This window comes from Lissotriton helveticus, chromosome 6 (genome assembly GCF_964261635.1).
Source record: "Lissotriton helveticus chromosome 6, aLisHel1.1, whole genome shotgun sequence".
NCBI classification, from domain to species: Eukaryota; Metazoa; Chordata; class Amphibia; order Caudata; family Salamandridae; genus Lissotriton; species Lissotriton helveticus.
Genome location: NC_136067.1, coordinates 1,084,215,448 through 1,084,238,974, shown reverse-complemented (window position 1 = coordinate 1,084,238,974; position 23,527 = coordinate 1,084,215,448). Strand labels below are relative to the sequence as shown.

The following is a 23,527-nucleotide window of genomic DNA, read 5'->3' as shown; positions in this document are numbered from 1 at the left end:
GAAAAGAGCCAATATGGCTTTCCTAGGTAACATTCCACTTGCAAACATCTGTAAACCTGTGGCATGATCTACTATCCACAGATTCAATAGGCCTTACAGTGAGGACCTATATGCCTGACCTGAAGCCTAAATCGGACAAACCGTACTAAAAGCTTTATTCCAAATGTCCCTTGCTCACTTTGCCACTGGATTCAAGCAAGCCGGGCTGAAGACGGCTGGAATGGCAGAAACTGGTCCTCTGAAGCTTGTTTCTGGTCCAGGGAAGACATGGCTTGGCAGTTCGGGCTGGACTGTTCCCATGAGGCACAGGGTCAGACTGATTTGCATATAGCTATGTCTGAACTGGGGTGGCAGAGTGGGCTAAAGAACGGTGATGGATTAAACCCAGATCTTTTGACTAGGTGTGAGTGTTTGATTGATTCAGATGCTCCGTCCATCACCACCCCCTTTTGTACTGCATTTTGCTGCCATAAGTGTGGCAGGGTATGCTCAGACGTGAGTCCCTTGCTCACTTTGCCACTGGATTCAAGCAAGCCGGGCTGAAGACGGCTGGAATGCCAGAAACCGGTCCTCGGAAGCTTGTTTCTGGTCCAGGGAAGACATGGCTTGGCAGTTCGGGCTGGACTGTTCCCATGAGGCACAGGGTCAGACTGATTTGCATATAGCTATGTCTGAACTGGGGTGGCAGGGTGGGCTAAAGAACGGTGATGGATTAAACCCAGATCTTTTGACTGGGTGTTAGTGTTTGATTGATTCAGATGCTCCGTCCATCACCACCCCCTTTTGTACTCCACAGTCTATGCACAGCATGTGAACTGCACATGCTGCCAATAGAAAACATCACTTACCTGTAAAAATCAGATTACAGCTTGTAGTGCTGTGGATTTACCTGCGCCCACCCACCTCCCCGAATGCAAGCTCACAGTGAGACACTTAATATTTAATATTTTGGAACATACATTTTTCTCTACCAGTACAGCCACTTTTCTAGTTTACATTTTTACAATTACTTATGCTGTCCCAAAAGGAAAAAACACAACATAAGCTGAAGTCTTTGTTTGGTGCATTGTATGTAACCCTGGGCGTAGTTCACATAGTAGCGCTAAGCATAGCTACGCGAAGTGCACTTTGCGAGCATCGCGTAGCACTACGCTAACTGCGTAGTGCGGTAGGGAAATGCTGTTCGCAATGATTGCACAGTGCTGGATGCTTGTTCGCACTGTGCAATCATTGCAAACGGCGTCTTGCACAGTGCAAGCTGTTTTCCGCCGCTGAAGTAGATTTTTACTCGAGTGGCAGCTTTCTCAACGCGGACAGGTAGTTTCTCATCGCGAGCGGTCCAGAGCATACGCGACCATTCGCAATGAGAAACCTGACCTCCCCGCATTGAGAATCTCGCTGGTAGGTTTATTTTCCACGCACGCGATCGGCAACTTGATGCTGCTGATCGCAAATGAGGAAAAAGTCTTGTCGGGATGTCATTTTGCTGGCCCGCGGTCGTCAATTTGACGTTGAGGACCGCGTACAAGCAAAAAATGCCAACTACGCTACGCGTTTTTGCACTGTGCTACGTGCAATTCGCGTAGCGTGTAGTTGCACAAACTACGCGAGCGTAGCGTAGTTTTCTGCCCAGGCCTAATTGTATGCTTCGGGTGACGTACCACAAGTCATAACAGTACAAAAAACTATTTTTTAAAGAAACACAACTTGAAACATTTGCAGAACAAGCTGCAAAGTAAAAGTTACTTACCTTCAGTAACAATATATCTGTAAGAAACATTAGTTAGTTATAGATTCCTTACCTTAGAATTACCCCAGGCGTCAGACTGGATCCGGAAAGATTTTTCATCAGCAGTACCTTTGTTCGCCGGAAGGTGGTGTCGGTCGGCTCAGAGTTCTTCGTCGTGGTCGCCGTGATGATGTTGCGGCAGCTAATTAGACGCGGCCCTCGCGCGTTGATGTCAGTTCTGTACACGACTTTCAGCGGCAGAAACGTGGAGCCATGCAAGACACTGACCATTGGTGCACAAAACTAGGGCCCTATATCCTAAACCCTAGAAATCAGTTAGCAGAATGGGAGGATGGATGAGCCGGTAAGGAATCTATAACAAACTAATGTTTCTTACATATATATCGCTACCGAAGGTAAGTAACTTGTGCATCTGAAAGAAACACGTTAGTTATAGAGTTCCTACCTTAGAATAGATACCCCAGCAATACCAACCCCGGTGCTGGGTCTGCGAACCAAGATCACACCAGAAAATCCTGGAGAACAGAACGGCCAAAGAAGCCGTCCCTCCTCTTTGATTGTCCAGGCAGTAATGTTTGGTGAACGTGAGCAGCGATGCCCACGTTGCCGCCTGACAGATGTCATTCAGAGGCACTCCTCTTCCCAAGGCAGTAGTGGCTGCCGTCGCCCTGGTGGAGTGAGCGTGTAGCCCGAAAGGAGGCTCCTTTTTAGCCAGAGAGTAACAAGCCTTAATACACAACACGACCCATCGAGAAATGATGCATGTGTGTACGGCCCAACCTTTCTTTGCACTCACGTAGCCAACAAAAAGTTGATCATCCACTCAGAACTGTTTTGTGAGATCCAGATAGAAGGAGAGCGCATGTATTGGGTCCAGATGGTGGAGCCTCTCTTCTTCCTTTGAAGGATGCGGAGGCGGAAAGAAGGTTGGCAAAGTAATGGTCTGCCCGATGTGAAAGGCAGTGATCACCTTAGGAAGAAAGGATGGACGGGTCCGGAGAACCACCTTGTTCGGATGAACAGACAAGAAAGGAGGTTTAGGGGAAAGAGCCTGGAGCTCACTCACCCTTATAGCAGAAGTGATGGCTACCAGGAAAGCAGTCTTAAGAGTTAAGAGACATAAAGGGCAATTATGAGGCGGCTCATAGGGAGCGCACATTAAATAAGTTAGCCCAAGGTTCAAGTCCCACTGAGGCATAAGGAATGGAATTGGAGGAAAAAGATGTGTTAAGCCTTACAAGAAACGCTTAACTACCAGGGACTTGAAAAGAGAAGGCTGGTCTGGCAGCCGAAAGAAGGCAGAGATGGCAGAAAGGTAGCCCTTGATAGTGCCCAGAGCAGAGCCCTGCTGGGCCCAAGAGAGAAGTAACAAGAGTACCTCAGATAGAGGGCAGAAAGTAGATCCACAGCCTTTGCTGTGCACCTTGTCACAAATTTATTCCACCTAGAGGCGTATCCCGTCTTTGTGGAGGGACGCCTGGCTGCCAAAATTACGTCACAAACTTCGGGAGACCAGTCAAAAGACGTCAACTGCCGCCGCTCAATCTCCACGCAAGGAGGTGGAGACTGGACAGGTTCGGGTGGATGACCGTCCCACGCTGCTGCGACGGAAGTTCCTCCCGAAGAGGCAGTCTGATTGGAGGATCGATGGCCATGTTGAGCAGCTCGGGATGCCAGACTCTTCGTGCCCAATCCGGAGCCACAAGAATGACTTGGGCCCGGTCGCGCCTGATCTTCTTCAGCACTCTGGGCAGAAGTGGTATAGGCAGAAAGGCGTACAACAGACCGCAACTCCACTCGCAACGAAAAGCGGCGCCTAGCGAGTGCTGCCTTGCGAATTCCAATGTGCAGAATTGCTGACATTGCACGTTCGCGTTGGTGGCGAATAGATCTAACCAAGGATCTCCCCACTGTTGAAAGAGACCTTGCACTACCACCGAGTTCAGACGCCATTCGTGATCCATCATGCACCGGCGCCTGAGTTTGTCCGCCCTGGGGTTAAGAGAACCTGCCAGGTGTTGAACCACCAAGGAAATGCCTTGATGTTCCAGCCATGTCCAGAGGCGGAGGGCCTCCTGACATAGGGTCCACGACCCCACCCCGCCCTGTTTGTTGCAATACCGCATGGCGGTGGTGTTGTCCGTGAATACCTGCACTACACTTCCCCTGACAGAGGGAAGGAATGCATTCAGTGCAAGACGAATCGCCTGGAGCTCCAGAAGGTTGATGTGAAGCCTGGACTCCGCCAGAGGCTTCTGATCTCTGCCTCTCCCATATGGCCGCCCCATCCCAGAAAGGAGGCATCTGTCACCACAGTGTGGTCGGTTGGGGAAGGGAGAGGGATATGCCATGGACCCAATCCTGGTTCGTGAGTCACCACTGCAGTTGTCGAGCAGTGCCCTCCGAGATCGGAACGCAATCGGACAGATTCCCCTGATGCTGCACCCACTGGAACTTCAGGTCCCATGCAGAGCCCACATATGTCACCTGGCATGATCAATCAGCAGGGTACAAGAGGCCATAAGGCCCAGCAGCCTCAGGGTCAGGGATAAGGGCTGAAAGATCGGAATCATAGCCTGAATATCCCGGACTCGCTGTTGGGGAGGATAGATCTGAAACTGTGCTGTGTCCAGAACCGCTCCAATGAAGAGAAGCTTCTGAGAGGGAATAAGGTGCGACTTCGGCACATTGATGGAGAACCCCAGCATATGCAGGAGGTCAGCCGTAGTCTGGAGGTGGGAGACGACAACGAGTCGTCGAGATAGGAGAAGACTGAAACCCCTGATCTGCGACCACCCCCATCACTTTCGTGAACACCCGAGGGGCGCTGGTAAAGTCAAAGGGGAGCATGGTGAACTGAAAGTGCTTATGGCCTACTGGAACCACAGGTAACGCCTGTGGGCCGGCAGGACGGGAATGTGAAAATAAGCATCCTGCAAGTCTAACGCTACCATCCCGTCTTGCGGGTCGAGGGCAGACCAGACCTGAGCAAGCGTCAACATTTTTAACTCCTTCCGGAGGAAGCGATTAACATCCCTGAGGTCCAAAATAGGACACATGCCCTTGTCCTTCTTGGGAACCAGAATGTAGTGGGAGTAACAACCACAACCTACTTCTGGGACAAGAAACACGCTCGATGGCTCTCTTGGCCGAGAGAGACGTAACTTCCTGCTGGAGAAGGGCCAGATGATCCTCCGACATGCGGTGGTACTGCGGTGGCATGGTTGGAGGGGTAGTCTTGAGGGGGAGGGAGTAGCTCCTTCAGACTATTTGCAAAACTTACCTGTCCGAAATGATGGTGCACCAGTGGGGGAGGTGATGGTGAATCCTACCGCCCACTTGTGTTTGATGGGCCTGAAAGGTCAGACTAGGAGGGTTTGGAGGCTGCTGCAGAGGGGGGGGGGGGGGGGGGGGTAGGTGGACTGGCCTGCCCGCTGGCCCCCGGAACCTCGCCGGTTGTTACAAAGTCCCTGGCCACAAGAAGGTTGGGTAAGTTGCTACGGCCTGTGGCCTGGGTGGGACGTAGCGGGGCACCCCTTCTGTAGCCACGAAAGGGGCAAAAAGCAGACTGCACTGGATGGGAGGAGAGGCACAAAGACTTAGCCGTATCCCGTGAGTCCTTGAAGGGCTCTAGGGCGTTGTCTGCTTTGTCGCCAAGAAGGCGACGGCCATCAAAGGGCATGTCCATCAAGGTGTTCTGGATATCCTGTGAGAAGCCAGTGGACCTCATCCAGGCGTAGCATCGAAGCGTTACGGACGTTGAAATGGTCCTGCCTAGAAAGTCGGCGGTGTCCAGCCCACAACGGATCGTAAACTTAGCTGCCTCTCTCCCGGAGGCGACAGCCTGGGAGAGCACTGTCCGGGCCTCCTCCGGACACTGAGGCAGCACATGCGCCACCATATCTCACACGGAGTGCGAATAACGGCCAAAGAGACATGCAGTGTTTACAGACAGCAGTCTTAAGCTGGCAAAAGAAAAAAAATTCTTGACAAGATGGTCCAGCTTTTTGGATTCCCTTTCCGGTGGAGCGGTAGGGAAGGCGCTTTTGGAGGTGGAGTCTTGGACCACCAAGCTCTCTGGGGTGGGGTGTTGGGAGAGTAAAGTGGGGTCGCCCGGAGCCGGCCGATCACCCTGTCGACTGGAGCACCCGTGTTGGGCCTGGACCACGTGCCCAAAAGGACGTCAGTGATGGCCTCATTAAATGGAAGCAGTGGCTCTGAAGAGCTTGTGCCGGTTGAAGCACATCAGTCACGAGGTTAGTCCTGACCACCACCGTAGGAAGCTCGGGGTTAAGAGCCGCGGCCACCCTATGCAATACCACAGCGTATGACGCACCCTCCTCCGTAGCCACGGTAGGAGGAGACAACATGCTAAGGTCGGGTGAAGTGTCAAGACCACTGGCATCCCCCAGTTCCTCTCTCCAGTCCTGCTTAGGCTCAAGCTGGTCAGCTAAAGAGTTACGTGACCCCTCCCAGTCCTCCTCAACTTCCTCTGGGTGCCAGGTGAACCTTAATAGAATGAAAATTAAGGCCAGACTGAGCCAAATGCAAAAGGTATGGAAGAATGACATCTTCCTTGCAGGTCGTCGGATCATAGTTTTCGGAAGTGCACCAGATGCAGAACCTCTTCCACTTGTAGGCATTGGAAGTCCTAGTGGAAGGTCGCTTAGCCTCCTTGAGTATATTCATGCAATCGTCAGGCAGATTCAGGTGTCCATATTGCTCTCTCTAAGGAACCATGCCGCCAAACTCAACGATGAGAGGTTGGGGTGCACCATCTGCCCCCCGAACTTCTTGAGAAGGTCCGGCCGACACGGCAGCCGCAGGTGGGGTAGGAGAGACCTGTGAAGCAGGTCCGTGAACCACCACTGTTGGGGCCACTCCGGAGCAATGAGGATCATCAGTGCTCTGGACTGAGACAGCTTGATGAGTACCGCCGGAATCAGGGGAATGGGTGGAAAAGCGTACAGAAAGCTGTTCGACCAGCTGATCCATAGCGCGTTCCCCACAGTCCCCGGTAGGTAATACCTGGAGGTGAAGTCTCGGCGTTTTCTGCGGTGGCGAACAGATCTACGTCTGGAGTGCCCCACCTGTCGAAGATGTTTCCTAGCACTTCGTCGTTTAGAACCCACATGTGGTTTTCTTGAACCAGCATGCTGAGTGCGTCCACCTGAGCATTCTACACACCTGGCGGATGGGCAGCCGTTATCGTCAGTCCTCTGGCTAGCAGCCAGTGCCAGATCGCCTGCGCTTCTTGTGACAGTGTGCGCGATCTCGAGCCCCCCTGCTTGTTGAGGTAATACATTGTGGTCGTATTGCCCGTCTGTACAAGCAAGGAGTTGGTCTAGAAGGACGGATGAAAGGCCTTCAGTGCCAAGTGAACAGCTCTGAGTTCCAGAAAATTGATGTGATATGTGGATTCCGCCGGGGACCACGTTCCCTGGATCTGTAGATGGTCTGAATGCGCTCCCCAGCCGTGGAGAGAAGCATCGGTGACGACAGTCTCAATGGGAATGTCCTTGTGGAATGGAACCCCTTTGAGGAGATTCTCTGCTGAGCACCACCATCTCAGGGACTGTTGAGTGTGAAGGAACAGCCGGATCCTGTCGCTCCAGCTCCTCCGCTTCTGGTCCCACTGATCCTCCAGCGGCCTCATGTGGAGGCGTGCATGTGGCGTGAGGAAGATGCAAGAGGCCATCGACCCCAGTAGAGAAGACACCGTCCTCACTGTCGTAGATGGAACAGCTATGAGAGCCTGAGTCTTCCGAAAGATCGATAAGCGTCGCTCCTCCGAAGGAGACACACTTGCTGAAAGAGTATCGATGGCGGCTCCCAAGTACTGTAGGCACTGGACAGGAGTCGGAACAGACTTGGGCATGTTTATGTGCAACCCCAGTTGGTTCAACAGAACGGCCGTCCTGTTGAAGTGCAATTGCGCTTCCTGGAAGGTGGAGGCTTTGATCAACCAGTCGTCCAGGTACGGGTAGACAAACACCTTGTTCTTTCTCAGGTGCGCTACCACCACCGCCATGCACTTTGAAAAAGTCCTGGGTGCAGACTTCAGTCCAAACGGTAGTACGGTGTACTGATAGTGATTGGTACAGACTAGAAAGCGCAGGAACTTCCGGGGTTTCCGTGCAATGGGCACATGGAAGTACGCATCCTGTAGATCTATTGCGCAAAGCCAGTCTCCTCTTTGTAGCTGAGGATAAAGCTGGTGCAAAGACAGCATGCAAAATTTCTCCCTGCGAATCCATTTGTTTGCTTGTCGCAAATCCAGAATGGGCCTGAACTCGTTCTTGTCCTTCTTGCGCACCAGGAAGAACCGTGAGTAAAGACACGTTCCCCTTTGAGACAAAGGGACATCTTCTATCGCCCTTTTTCTTAACAGGGTATCGGCCTCCGCTTGGAGCTCGCGCAGCTGGAATTGAGAGCGAACCAGTGGAATTGATGGAGGAGGGCTGACAAAACGAAGGCTGGGCACAGTCTTCCTGCCCCCCCCCTGGGGGAGAGATGATATCAGTAGACCCAATCTGCCCCCCCCCCCTCAAGGGAGGCAGAAAGCCCACTAGACACCAGCCCCCAATCTGCCCCCTGGGGGGACAGAAAGCACCCTAGATGCAAGGGAATATTTTTTTATAGGCCCGGGGTGGGGGCTGCCCATAATGGGCATGCAAATGCCCCCACCCTACCCCCAAAGAAAACAAAGGACTTTCAGCCTCCCCCAGGTGGCAGATGGGGGCAATAGCCCCTGATCTGCCCCACATGGGGAGGTAGGGGTGGGGGGGAGAGGGGGTGGAGGAGAAAGCCCATAAAGAACCAGGGATTTTTTTTGTATATAGGTAGGGGTGGGGGCTGCCCAGAATGGGCATGTCAATGCAACCACCACCCCAAAAAATGCTAGTCGTTCTGCCCCTCATGGGAGGCATATGGGGCAATAGCACAATATCTGCACCAGAGATTTCTTGTCTTTCAAAGTTCGGGGTGGGGGCTGCCAAGAATGGGAATGCCAATGCCCCCACCCACCCCAAAAAAGATGCCACAGTCTTTCTGCCCCGGGGGGGGGAGGCGGGGGGGGCAGAAAGCCCACGATGCGCCAGCAATTATGCTGCCTTTTTTATACGCAGGGGTGGGGGCTGACCAGAATGGGCATCCCTATGCCCCAGCCCCCTAAAAGAATAGCAACAGTCTTTCTGCCTCCCTCGGGGGCATATCGGGGCAATAGCCCCTGATTTACCCCCTCCCCAGGGAGACACAAATCTCAATAGGCATTTACTTTTTTTCTGAAAGTGCCTATCTGTGAATTTTGGGCCCTAGTGCAGCCGACAGCTAGGGAAACACAGCAAACCTACATATTTTTGAAAACTAGACACTGAAGGGAATCCAGGATGGGGTGACTTGTATGGCTCTCACTAGGTTCTGTTACCCAGAATCCCTTGCAAACCTTAAAATGTGTAAAAAAAAACAACACATTTTCCTCACATTCCTGTGATGGAAAGTTCTGAGATCTACATGGATCCACAAAATTCCACCCACCACGCATTCCCCAAAGTTTTCTGAGAAAAATGGTACCTGGGTAGGTCGGCCTAGTGCCCGTGACAGGAATTAGCCCAAAACGCAATGTGGAGACACCACATTTTCACAGTGAAAACTGTCCCTTTTTTTGCAAAGTGCCTAGCTGTAGATTTTTAACCCTAGCTCTGCTAGAACCTAGGGAAACCTAGCAAACATATACATTTTTGAAAACTAGACACCCAGGATGGGGTGACTTGTCTGGCGCCCACCCGGCTCTGTTACCCAGAATTCCTTGCAAACCTCAACCTTTGTAACAAAACCCCCCACATTTTTCTCAAATTTATGTGATGGAAAGTTCTGGAACCTCGGTGGCACCACAAACTTCCACCCACCCGGCATTCTCCAAAGCCTCCCGATAAAAATGGTACCTCACTTGTGTGGGTAGGCCTAGTGCCAGCGACAGGAAATTGCTCCAAACTCAACATGGACACCACATTTTCACAGTGAAAACTGAGCCTTTTTTGCTAAGTGCCTAGCTGTAGATTTTGAAGCCCAGCTCTGCAGGCACCTAGGGAAACGTAGCAAACCTATACATTTTTGAAAACTAGACACCCAGGGGAATCCAGGCTGGGGTGACTTGTCTGGCTCTCACCAGGTTCTGTAACCCAGAATCCCTTGCAAACCTCAGAATTTGTAAAAAAAACAAACACATTTTCATCTCATTTCTGTGGTGGAAAATTCTGGAATCTGCATGGATCCACAAAATTACACTCACCTTGCATTCCCCAAAGCCTTCCGAGAAAAATGGTACCCCACTTGTGTTGGTAGGCCTAGTGCCCGCTACACGAAACTGCCCAAAATGCAACGCGGCCACACCACACTTTCACAGTGAAAACTGACCCTTTTTTGCAAAGTGCCTAGCTATAGATTTTGAACCCTAGCTCTGCTGGCACCTAGGGAAACCTAGCAAACCTACAAATTTTTTAAAACTAGACCCCCAGGAGAATCCAGGATGGGGTGGCTCTCACCAAGTTTTGTTATCCAGAATCCCTTGCAAGCCTCAAATTTTGTAAAAAAAAAAAAAACAACCACATTTTCCTAACATTTCTGTGGTGGAAAGTTCTGGAATGTACGTAAATCCCCCAGGTCTCCCGATAAAAATGGTACCTCACTCATGTGGGTGCCCCAAGTACCCGCGACGAGCAAGGGCCCAAAACATATTGAGGAGACATCAAAATGACCCATCACAAAACAACCTGGATTTGCAAGGAGGTCACCTGTGTTTTTGGCCTCGGGCTCGGCGGCCATCTTGCGAAATCTACCAAACCCACACATTTCTGAAAACTAGACACCCGGGGGAGTCCAGCGAGGTATGGCTTGCGTGGGTCCCCCAATGTTTCCTTACCCAGAATCCTCTGCAAACCTCAAATTTAGCAGAAAAAAATCCCTTTTTCTCAACTTTCTGTGTGGGAAAGTTCTGGAATCTGCGTGGATCCACAAATTTACTACCACCCAGCGTTCCCCCAGGTCTTCCAATAAAAATGGTACCTCACTTGCGCGGGTGGGTCACGTACCTGTGACAGGCAAGGGCCCAAAACCAATTGAGGCGACATCAAAATTACCTATCACAAAACAACCTGGTTTTGCAAGGGGGTCCCATGAGTTTTTGGCCCCGGGCTCGAAGGCCATCTAGGGAAACCTATCAAACCCACACATTTCTGAAAACTAGACACCCAGGGGAGTTCAGAAAGGTATGGCTTGAGTGGGCTCCCCAAAATTTCCCAACCAAGAATCCCCTGCAATCGTCACATTTTGTTGAAAAAATACATTTTTTCTCACATTTCTGTGTGAGAAAGTTGTAGGATCACCGGGCGGAGACAAATTTCCTATCACCGAGTGATCCCGGAGGTCTCCCTATATAAATGATACCTCACATGTGTGGGTAGGCATAGTGGCTGCAACAGGAAATGGCCCAAATCATACTGTGTAGACTTCAAAATTACTTGTTATGTTATGTTATTAACACTTATAGAGCGCGCAATTACCCTTGGGTGTCCTGGCGCTGAGCATTGGCCTCCTGAAGCTAGCTGAGATATCAGTGTGAAAAAAGCCACGTCTTCAAGCTCTTCCGAAACATAAGGAGATTAGGAGTGTTTTTAAGAGCTAATGGAATCTCGTTCCAGGCTCTTGAGGCACAGTGCATAAAGCTCCTGCCTCCCCAATTGAGTTTTTTTATCCTGGGAATTTGTGTTAATTTGGCACTGGTAGATCTCAGTGTCCTCCTGGGCACATACCATTGGAACTTCTGCCTGAGGAATTCTGGACCAATACCTTTGATAGCCTTAAAGACTATACAAAGCGCTTTAAAGCGAGATCTTTGTTTTATAGGAAGCCAATGTGGCTTCCTGAGCTCGCCTTTAACAGAGGCAAATTTGGGGATACCAGACAGCAGCCTGGCTGCTGCGTTCTGGACTAACTGAAGTCTGCACATCTGACATTTTTGCAGATTCAGGTATAGGCCATTACAGTAGTCCAGCTGTGATGTTATCAGAGCCATGACCACTGTCTTCAAGCTGTTCTCTGTCAAAAAGAACTTTATTTTCCTTATGATTCTAAGAATCACAAAACAGGCTGAGGTCACCAGGCTAATCTGGTCCCCCATGATAAGCCTATCATCCACAACTACCCCCAGGTTTTTAGCCTTCTTGGTTGGTGTGGGACAGGGCCCCAGTTCTTCTGGCCACCATTTTGGTGTCCACACCAAGGGATTGTTCCCAAACTTTAACACCTCAGTTTTATTAGAGTTGAGTTTCAAACAATTGGAGGACATCCAACGGGATATGGCACTCATACACTCATGAAAGTGGTCCCCATTCTCTTTTTCACCTCCCTTGCTTATGGACAACACAATTTGTGTGTCGTCGGCATAGGAGGTGAGCTGGAAGCCAAAGGATCTAATAACTCCCGCTAGAGATGCCACATATATATTAAAGAGCGTGTGGCTCAAATAAGAGCCCTGTGGCACCCCGCACAGGAGTATGAATGGCTTAGATGAATTGCCATCCAGATCCACTGTTTGGGACCTGTCTGCTAAAAAGGACTGTATGAGTTTCCATGCAAGTCCTGCCACACCGATCCCAGACAACCGGTCCATCAAAATGTTATGATGGACCGTGTCGAAGGCCGCCGACCGGTCTAGCAGGATCAAAACGGCACTTCCTCCTCCATCTATGGCTTCTCTGATTTCCTCCGTAGATTTCAACAGAGCCAGCTCAGTGCTGTGATCAGTCCTGAACCCATATTGTGAGGGGTCCAGAGAGTTGTTAGAATGAAGAAAAGCACTGAGTTGGGTGTTCATCACCTTTTCCAGGATTTTAGCAGGGAGAGGGAGCCGTGAAATAGGCCTATAATTATTAGATTCTTAAGGGTCTGAATTCTGCTTTTTCAAGAGCGGGAGGACGGATGCTACTTTCCAGATCTTAGGAAAAATCCCGGAGGCAAAAATACTATTAAACACAAGAATCAGGGCCATTCCTATAACCTCTGGTATTTGTTTGATGACCCAAGCAGGGCAAGGATCACTAGGGGCTCCTGATCGAATTTGTGTCAAAACCTTAATTAATTCGGTAATCTCCAATGGTGTAAATTGATCCAGAGATCTTAATGGATCTCTGCCTTCCAGTCCACTAATAATATTGCTTGCCTGTGTATTTTCATTAACCTCAGTGAATGAGGAGAATATCGCTTCAACTTTCTGTTTGAAAAAAGCAGGGATTTCATTGCAAAATGAGTGGTTACTATGACTCTTGGGACTGGAGGGTAAGGTCAGTTTTTTAATAGTATTAAAAAGTTCCTTAGAGTTGGACTTGGCTAATGCTATCTGTTTGGAGAAAAACGGTCTTTTAGCTTCAGATAGGCTTTGTTTATAACTTGTTATAGATAGTTTATATTTAACCTTAGCTGTATCAGTATACATTTTACGCCAGGCCCTTTCTAGCAGTTTACATTCTAGTTTCCTTCTAACAAAGCTACCTGGTTTGGGAGGGGGGCACCTGTTTTTTTTACCTCGAGATCGCCGCCATCTAGGGAAACCTACCAAACCCACACATTTCTAAAAACTAGAAACCCTGGGGAGTCCAATGAGGTATGTCTTGAATGGATCCCACAACGTTTCCTTACCCAGAATGCCCTGCAAACTTCAAATTTAACTGAAAAAAACAAATGTTCCACATATTTTTTGGGTGGAATCACCGTGCCAGCACAAATGTCCTACCCCACAGCATTCTCCTTAGTGTCCCGAGTAAATGTAGCGCTAAGAATTGTCGGTGCTATACCCTAAATCCCTATGTTTTGGGATCTTCCCAGTCACAGGCCCTTGCCCCACCCCCACAAGTGAGGTATCATTTTACTCGGGAGACTAAGAGGAACGCTGTGGGGCAGGACATGTGTGCCGGCACGGGGATAACAGCCTCAAATATGTGGAAAATAAGTTTTTTTCAGCTAAATTTGAAATTTGCAGGGCATTCTGGGTAGGGAAACGTTGGGGGATCCACGCAAGGCATATGTCAATGGACTCCCCCGGGTGTCTAGTTTTATGAAATGTATGGACAGTTTCCCAAGATGGCTGCCGAGCCCGGGGCCAAAAACCCTGGTGACCCCCCTTGCAAAACCAGGTTGTTTTGTGATAGGTTATTTTGATGTCTCCTCAATAAGTTTTGGGCCCTTGCCTGTCGCGGGTACTTGACACACCCACGCGAGTGAGGTATCATTTTTTATCGGGAGACCTGGGGAAACGCTCAGTGTTAGGAAAATTGTGGATCCAAGTAGATATCGTAACTTTCCCAGACAGAAATTTGAGTAAAAAGTTATTTTTTCAGCTAAATTTGAGGTTTGCAGGGGTTCTGGGTAGGAAAACGTTGGGAGGACCCACGCACGCCATACCTCGCTGGACTCCCCCGCGTGTCTAGTTTTCAGAAATGTGTGGGTTTGGTAGTTTCCCAAGATGGCCGCCGAGCCCGGGCCAAAAACCCAGGTGACACCCCTTGCAAAATCAGGTTGTTTTGTGATGCATTAATTTGATGTCTCCTCAATAAGTTTTGGGCCCTTGCCTGTCGCGGGTACTTGACCCACCCATGCCAGTGAGGTATTATTTTAAACTGAATCGGAGGAGGAATAGCCATCGTCCACAAGTCCACCCCCTCGCAGACGACTCCCTCAACTCCGCCAAACTCCTCCACTTCCAGATCCACACCAAGCCCAACACCACCCTCTGAGGAACTCTCGTCTACAGACCTCCCGGACCCTGTTCAGCAACTCCATCGCCGACCTCGCCAGCACCCACGCACTCGCCTCCGCAGACTACATCCTCCTCGGGGACCTGAACTTCCACCTCGAGAACAACAACGATGCCAACTCCGACACCCTGATCGACAAACTCGGCCTCCGACAACTCGTCACCGAACCCACCCACGTCGCTGGCCACATGCTCGACCCTGTCTTCTCCACAAGCACCCACGTCGCCTTCAACAACACCAACGAACTCCACTGGACCGACCACCGCTGCATCCACTTCACCTTCAGGAAACCAACCGCACCCTACAACTCCCCCGTCGCTGCTGGGGCAAAATCACCGAGGACCAACTGACCTCCACCCTCGCCCAGAACCCACCCACCGACCCAGACACCGCCGCCCGCAACCTCAGACATTGGATCGAAGACTGCGCCAACACTCTCGCCCCGCTAAAGAAACCTTCCATCAACCACCCCAGAAAGAAAACCGCCTGGTTCACCGCAGGAACTTCAGACCTCCAAACACACATGCCGGAAGCTGGAGAAGAAATGGACCCACGACCGCACACCAGACAGCCATGCAGCACTCAAGGACGCCATTCGCAGACATCACCAGCTCATCAGAACAGCCAAGAGATCCTCCTTCAAAACCCGCCTGGAAAACAACGCTCACAACAGCAAAGAGCTTTTTAGTGAAGGTTCTCCCCAACCCCATCGCCAACACCGACATCCCGCCCTCGCAAGATCTGTGCGGCGCACTTGCCACCTTCTTCCATCGCAAGATCGCCGACATCCACGACAGTTTCAACACCCCGTCCGCCCCAACCACGACAGACCCCACCCCAAACACCACCTGCACCAACCAGCTGACCTCCTGGTTCCACACCAACGACGACGAGACATGCAAGATCATGAACTCCATCCACTCAGGATCTCCGTCAGACCCCTGCCCTCACCATGTTTTCAACAAAGCAGACGCAACCATCGTACCCCAGCTAAGGAATATCATCAACACCTCCTTCAACACAGCGACGTTCCCGGAAAGCTGGAAGCACGTCAAAATAAACGCCCTCAAGAAGCCATAGGTGGACCCCAAGGACCTCAAGAACTTCAGGAACATCTCACTGCTCCCCTTCCCGGCGAAGGTCATTGAGAAAATCGTCAAAATGCAGCTGACCCGCCACCTCGAGGACAACAACATCCTGGAGACATCCCAATCCGGATTCAGACGAAACCACAGCACCGAGACAGCCCTCATCGCTGCCACAGACGACATAAGGCACCAGCTAGACATTGGCGAAACTTCAGCCCTCCTCCTCCTGGACCTGTCAGCCGCATTCGACACGGTCTGCCACCGCACACTACGAACTCGCCTCCAAGAAGCCGGAATCCAAAAGAAAGCCCTGGACTGGACCACGTCCTTCCTCTCCGGCAGAACCCAGAGAGTCCGCTCCTACCCTTCCGATCCGAAGCCACAGACCTCATCTGCGGCGTACCCCAGGGCTCATCCCTCAGCCCGACCCTGTTCAAAGTCTACATGGCCCCCCTTGCACAAGTGACCCGCCAGCATGACCTGAACATCATCTCCTACGCCGACGACACCCAGATCATCCTCTCCCTCACCAAGGACCCTCACACCCCCAAAACCAACCTCCACGAGGGAATGAAGGCCGTCGCCGAGTGGATGAGAAGCAGCCGCCTGAAACAGAACTCGGACAAGACAGGAGTCCTCATCCTCGGCCAGACCACCTCTGCCTGGGACGGCACCTGGTGGCCGACCACACTAGGAACAGCGCCGACACCCTCAGACAACGCACGCAACCTAGGATTCATCCTTGACTCCACCCTCTCCTTGTCGAAGCAGGTCAACGCTGTCTCCTCCTCCGGCTACAACACCCTCTGCATGCTTCGCAGGATCTACAAGTGGATCCCGACCGAAACCAGAAGAACTGTGACCCAAGCCCTCGTCAGCAGCAGGCTGGACTACGGCAACGCACTCTACGCAGGAATCCCTGCCAAACACCTACGGCGACTGCAAAGCATCCAAAACTCCTCCGCGCGCCTGATCCTCAACATCCCTCGTCGCAGCCACATCACCCCCCACCTGAGAGACCTGCACTGGCTACCTGTCAACAAGAGTATCACCTTCAAGCTCCTCACCCACGCACACAAAGCACTCCACAACACCGGACCAGCCTACCTGAACAACAAACTCAACTTCTACACCCCCGCCCGCCAGTTCCGCTCCACCAACCTCGCCCTCGCCGCCGTCCCGCGCATCCAACGAATAACCTCCGGCGGCAGATCCTTTTCCTTCCTCGCCGCTAAGACTTGGAACACCCTCCCCACCCACCTGCGGCAGACGCAGGACCTGCTCACTTTCAGGAGGCTCCTCAAGACCTGGCTCTGCGACCAGTAGCAGCACCCCCAGCGCCTTGAGACCCTCACGGGTAAGTAGTGCGCTCTACACATTCACTGATTGATTGAATGGCTTGCGTGGGTCCACCAACATTTTCCTACCCAGAATCCCCTGCAAACCTTAAATTTAGCTGAGAAAAATCACTTTTTTCTCAAATTTCTGTGTGGGAAAGTTCAGGAATCTATGTGGATCCATTAATTTCCTACCACCCAGCGTTCCCCCAGGTACCCCGATAAAAATGATACCTTACTCGCGTGGGTTGGTCAAGTAACCACGACAGGCAAGGGCCCAAAACTTATTGAGAAGACATCAAAATTACCTATTACAAAACAACCTGATTTTGCAAAGGGGGGGGGGGGTCACCTGGGTTCTTGGCCCCGGGCTCGGTGGCCATCTTGTGAAACTACCAAACCCACACATTTCTCAAAGCTAGACACCTGGGGGAGTCTAGCGAGATATGGCTTGCGTGGATCCCCCAACGTTCCCCTACCCTGAATGCCCTGCAAACCTCAAATTTAGCTGTGGGTGTTATCCCCGTGCCGGCACAAATATCCTACCCCACAGTGTTCCACTTAGTCTCTCGAGTAAAATGATACCTCACTTGTGTGGGTAGGGCAAGGGCCTGTGACCGGGAAGAGCCCAAAACATTGGGATTTAAGGTATAGCACCAACAATTCTAAGAGCTACATTTTTTAAAGAATGCGTTTTTAGCCAATTCTGCATTGGACACCCACACAAGGGAGGTGACATTGTACTTGGGAAACTAAGGAGAATGCTGTGGGGTAGGACATTTGTGCCGGCACGGTGATTCCACCCAAAAATATGTGGAAAATGTGGGGGGTTTTCAGCTAAATTTGAGGTTTACAGGGGATTCTGGGTAGGGAAACATTGGGAGATCCATGCAATCCATACCCCGTTGGACTCCCCCGGGTTTCTAGTTTTCAGAAATGTGTGGGTTTGGTAGCTTTCCCTAGTTGGCGGCGAGCTCGGGGCTAAAAAAACAGGTGCACCTCCCCAAAACCAGGTAGTTTTGTAATAGGTAATTTTGAAGTCTCCACAGTACGATTTGGGCCATTTCCTGTTTCAGCCACTATGCCTACCCACACATGTGAAGTGCCATTTTGTATCGGGAGACCTAGAGGAATGCCGGGTAGTAGGAAATTTGTGTGAGCCCGGTGATCCTACAACTTTCTCACACACAAATGTGTGAAAAATTGATTTTTGCAACAAAATTTTAGGTTTGCAGGGGATTCTGGGGAGGGAAATGTTCAGGGACCCACGCAAGCCATACCTTGCTAGACTCCCCCAGGTGTCTAGTTTTCAGAAATGCATGTGTTTGGTAGGTTTCCCTAGAAGGCCGCCGAGCCCGGGCCAAAAACTCATGGCACCTCCCTTGCAAAACCAGGTTGTTTTGTGATATGTAATTTTGATGTTGCCTCAATAGGTTTTGGGCCCTAGCCTGTCGCGGGTACTTGACTCCCTCACGCGAGTGAGGTACCATTTTTATCGGAAGACTTTGGGGAACACGGGGTGGGTGGAATTTTGTGGATCAACGCAGAATCCAGAACTTTCCACCACAGAAATGTGAGGAAAATGAGTTTTTTCGGACACATTTCGAGGTTTGCAAGGGATTCTGGGTAACAGAACCTTGTGAGAGCCAGACAAGTCACCACATCCTGGATTCCCCTGGGTGTCTAGTTTTAAAAAATGTATAGTTTTGCTAGGTTTCCCTAGGTGCTGGCAGAGCTAGGGTTCAAAATTTACAGCTAGGCACTTTGCAAAAAAGGGTCAGTGTTCACTGTAAAAATAAAGTGTGTCCACGTTGCGTTTTGAGCCGTTTCCTGTCGCGGGCACAAGGCCTACCCACACAAGTGAGGTACCATTTTTATCTGGAGACTTAGGGTAACACAGAATTGTAGAGCAACTGTTATTACCTATTGACTTTTGATGCATTTCTGCCTTCCAAATGAAAGATAATGTGTAAACAATAAGTCATTTTGAAAAATGACCTATAATTTTCATGCTAGTATGGGTACTCATAATTTCGGAAATGTGCAAATATCTACTGTTTCTAAACTCTATATTTTGTTCCAATTTCAGAAATACATAGGTGTCTTGCATACCGTTTTTGCCATGTACATATTTTCCTAAATTAATTGCTATATACCCGGTACATAATAAAAAACCATTGCAAGACGCTGCTCAGTTATTGGCTCTGGGTTCGTCGAGTTCTTGGTGAACCTACAAGTCCTATATAGCTCCACAACCAGAAAGGTCCAGCGGATGTAACGGTATATTGCTTTCAAACAGCTGTCATAATTAGAAGAAGTTACAGGTGAAAACGTTGACACAAAGGGCGGTTTTTTTCAACTAATTTTCAATTTTTCGTATATTCAACGGTTAGTTTCAATAAAGAAACCTTGAAGGATCTATACAAGTGACACCTTGCCGAATTCAGAATTTTGTCTAGTTTTCTAAAATGAATAGCTTTCCATGATCCATTATTTCTTTCATACCCATTTCTACCAATAACTGGAAGGAAGCACAAAAAATAGCAAAAATAGGCTATGTCCCAGAAAAATGCCAAAACTTTGTAAAAAAAAAATAATTGGTTTTCTGACAATAGTCTGCTTGTCCCCCTTACAGGGGAATCCACAAACCCTGGGTACCTTTAAAATCCCCATGATGTAGGAAGAAAAGGACGCACATTTGGCATGGATATCATATGTGGTCAAAAAGTTACAGAGGCCTAAGCGCAAATTACCCCAAATAGCCAAAAAAAGGCTTAGCACAGGGGGTTGAAAGGCCTAGCAGCGAAGGGGTTAAGCATACACACTCATCAGAGGGTGGCAGTATAAAAAATGAAACCTTCCTCAACAAAGCCACTATCTCCTTAGGATTCCTCTGGCTGTATGCAGAGCAGAGGGAGAGGAAGCAAGGAAAGCATTAAGATGTGACTCAGCGAAAGACCTCTAGACTACTAGCCTTTTTTGGACTTTCTAGGCAACATAAATATTCACATAGACGGAGATCGGCCTCAGTCTAATCAATATTATCAAGTTAAAAAGTGCTTAATAAAAAGGCAACAGGGGTTCAAGTTACCGAAAAACAGACCCTAGAATTGCTCTGAAGAATGGTGTGAGTCCAAGCCTAGGAGAGCAAAGTCTCTAATGACTCTGCTATCAAGAAGGTAAGAGGGGAGGAATCCTCAGAAAGGAGTTGCGGAGGAGTGTGTGTTGTATACCATAGTAGTATAGTGTTATGGTGCATCAAAAATCAAGTATAAACATTGTATACAGGTTGTTGTCCACATCCCTCTAGCATAACCTCTTGTGGGCCGAGAGGGTTAATCCACTGAAGCACCATCCCATTCCTTGGGAGCCCAGATAGTATGGTCAGAGCAGACCCAGAACAGGCAATCTGAACACCAGTCAGTTGGGGAAGGGGGGCTTGGCTGGTGCACAAAGCTGGTCCTTGCTAGCTTCAGTGGGGTCTGCAGGAGATGCATTAGGTCGGCACGTCTGTGCTACAGTTGGTGGAAGCTGAATGACACTGGAAACCAAGGCATAAAAAAACGGACTCAACAGCATTAAACTTAGTTTCAGAGTACCAGGAGGGGTGTATGAGTGGAGTATTGAGCATAGCATTGCCTTAAAATGTGTACTCTTGTCTAACGGGAGCTGGAAGGATTTTTGCAACTTCTGGCTTAGCTGCTGCTGGTGGTTGAATGGATCAGGTGGGACTACAGGGGCGCATGGAACGGTCTGCATTAAAACCCTGCAGACAACAGCCTCCCTCTTACTTAACTACATTGATCCAGCCTAAACTGCTTTTAATCCTTTTTACTTGCTGCAGGTGCCATTTTACACTCCATTAACCCCCTTCCTTTACCTCCCATCTCCCTCTCACGCACCTGCCGACAGACACCAACACCACCATTAGCACCACCAACAACTTGGCACTACAGTGATCCAGCTCCTTTTGAGTGAATCAGAATATTTGGAGCAGGTGCCAAGAAATTTGCGCTCAGAGGTAAGTTACTGCTCTCATGTGTGAATGACGTGCATACACAAATGGACGCCCTGCTACCTTATTTTGTTCTCCAGCGGGAGGGCGCCAAATTTCTTTATGCCCAGGAGGCTATCCGAGAAAGCTCGAAGTACAGGCAAGGAGCTAGGTCGTAAGAATAACAATTTGAAAATAACATGCTGGATGCTACAAAAAAAACAATTGAAAAGTTTCCATTTAGAGTGTTTTGCTGACTAGGTAAAATGCTTTACTTCTGATTCTTTAATTAGGCTCAAATATTGAAGTTCCGTAATTTAAATATTCAAGCTATTCAAATTGTTTACACCTGTTGCAGGCGCAGAGAATGTGCCATTTCGATTTAAACTCTGCCTCACAGTGTGGGCTTGTACCAGGGTGAGAATACATTCAAGGTAATATTTTACCGTTCGACAATACCGTGCTCACATTTAAAAGTTGGTCTTGATTAATAAAAGCTTCATCCAATGTTTAAGGCACAACAACGCATCCCAGTGGAGGAAATATGTTAGATGTATTAAATAACAGAACACAGGTGTAAATCTATGAATAGTTTGGAAAAAGTCAGCTTTATGCCCGATACAGAGTAGGGTCTGCCGATGCTTTGATAGGCAGGAAAATAGGCAAGCTAGATTTACAATTTGTCCATTTCACTTGACTATTTCAACGTCCATGGTACATTTATTAAATGTGCTTCATATATATAGGATGGATCAAGATAACTACTTGCCTTCATTCAATAGTTTGTGTATGATTTTTACAAACACGGTGTCCTTTGAAGATTCAATTGGATCATCGCTATCTTCTGAATTGGTCCAGCTGCAAAACAGACAATGGGATTTCATATAAATTGGCTTCTATGGAACGTAACTTATTTATTCAAATCTAAACCCCTATAAAAACATTCCAAAACACACATTTTTGTCAAATATACTTCAGGCAAATTGAAGAAATTGATTAATCTATATAATAATAAATGCATAAAGATCATTGACATGCATTGCACTCTAGAAGAGAAAACATACAAAAATACATACTTTCATTAATGTTAGCTCGGATTGACAATGTCACTTATTTCCCTGTTATGTTATGTTATGTTATTCTTTCTTTTATAGCGCACGAATCACCGGGGGGCATCTCGGCGCTTTACTCTAGGTCACCTCATTGGCGGAGTTTGTCAGGAAGCAGCAGCTTGTTAAAACAGAAATGCTTTTAGGTGTTTCCGGAAACTAAGATATGAAGGGATTTTTCGTAGCGATTGGGGAAGACTGTTCCAGTATTTAGGGGCGGTGTACGAGAATGCCATGCCTCCTGATCGCTGTCGTCTAATACGGAGAACCTGAAGTAGCTGCAATGAGCCAGATCTTAACAGGCGAGATGGAGTGTATCTAAGTAGTCTGTCTTGGAGATACTGGGGGCCATGACCCTGCAACGCGCCGAAAGTGAGGCAACAGATCTTGAAGAACGCCCTTTGTTTAATCGGCAGCCAATGCAGCTGACGTAGCAGTGGTCGAGAGGGGGTGCCTGCCGGCATATTCAGGACCAGCCTTGCTGCCGTGTTCTGAATGACCTGTAGTTTTTGCAGGGCTGTGGCTCCCACCTCAGCCAAAGAAGCATTGCCATAATCCATATGGCTCATGACTAAGGCTTGAGTTATGGTTCTCCGATGTTCCGTGGGGATAAAAGGCAGGATCTTTCGCAGTAGCCTCAGTCTGTAGTAACATGCCCCTGATATTGCGGCCCCCTGGTCATGCATAGACAGGGACTGATTTAGTTTTATGCCCAGATTGTTTACGCATGGCTTTGGAATGGGAGGGGGGCCCAGTTGTAACGGCCACCACTCATTGGTCCAGACCGCTTCAGCCTTCCCGAAAAGCATGACTTCCGTCTTGCTAGGGTTAAGTTGTAAACAGTTGGAAGTCATCCACTGGGCGATTGCCGAAATCCCTTTAGCAAAGCGGATTCTGTCAGCCTCGGGATATTGGCCGATATTAAAAAGCAGCTGGATATCGCCGGCGTACGATATTATTTCAAACCCCAGGGCTTTTACCACCTTAGCCAGCGGAGCCATATAGATATTAAAAAGCGTGGGGCTAAGGCAGGAGCCCTGGGGGACGCCCTTATCCAATGAGGTTCTTTTGGATTGGTGGGGATCCAGTATGATCGTTTGAAAACGATCTGCCAAAAAGTTCCGAAGCCATTTGTAGGCCAGCCCCTGAATGCCGCAGGCGCTTAGCCTCTTCGCGAGCCTAGAATGAGAGATGGTATCAAAGGCCGCGGAGAGGTCAAGCAAAATCAAGATGGCTGAACCACCCCTGTCCATGTTTATTCTCAAGGAGTCGGTCACAGATAGGAGAGCTGTCTCTGTGCTAAATCCTCGGCGGAAGCCTGACAGAGAGGAATCCAAGATGTTATTCGATTCCAGGTATCTATTCAGTTGGCTGTTAATCAGGCCTTCCAGTAGTTTACCCAACAGAGGGAGCAGGGAGATGGGGCGATAGTTAGCCAGT

At 49.3% G+C, this 23,527-nt stretch overlaps 1 protein-coding gene across 1 annotated transcript in view; it reads right to left on the bottom strand.

Moving 5' to 3' along the window:
• NUP133 (nucleoporin 133) overlaps nt 1-23,527 on the bottom strand; it is a 1,231,428-nt gene that overhangs the window by 34,642 nt on the left and 1,173,259 nt on the right. The window contains exon 25 of the mRNA XM_078648729.1: nt 21,748-21,836. Within this exon, the coding sequence (XP_078504855.1) occupies nt 21,748-21,836 (89 nt within the window). The remainder of the gene's footprint in view (nt 1-21,747; nt 21,837-23,527) is intronic.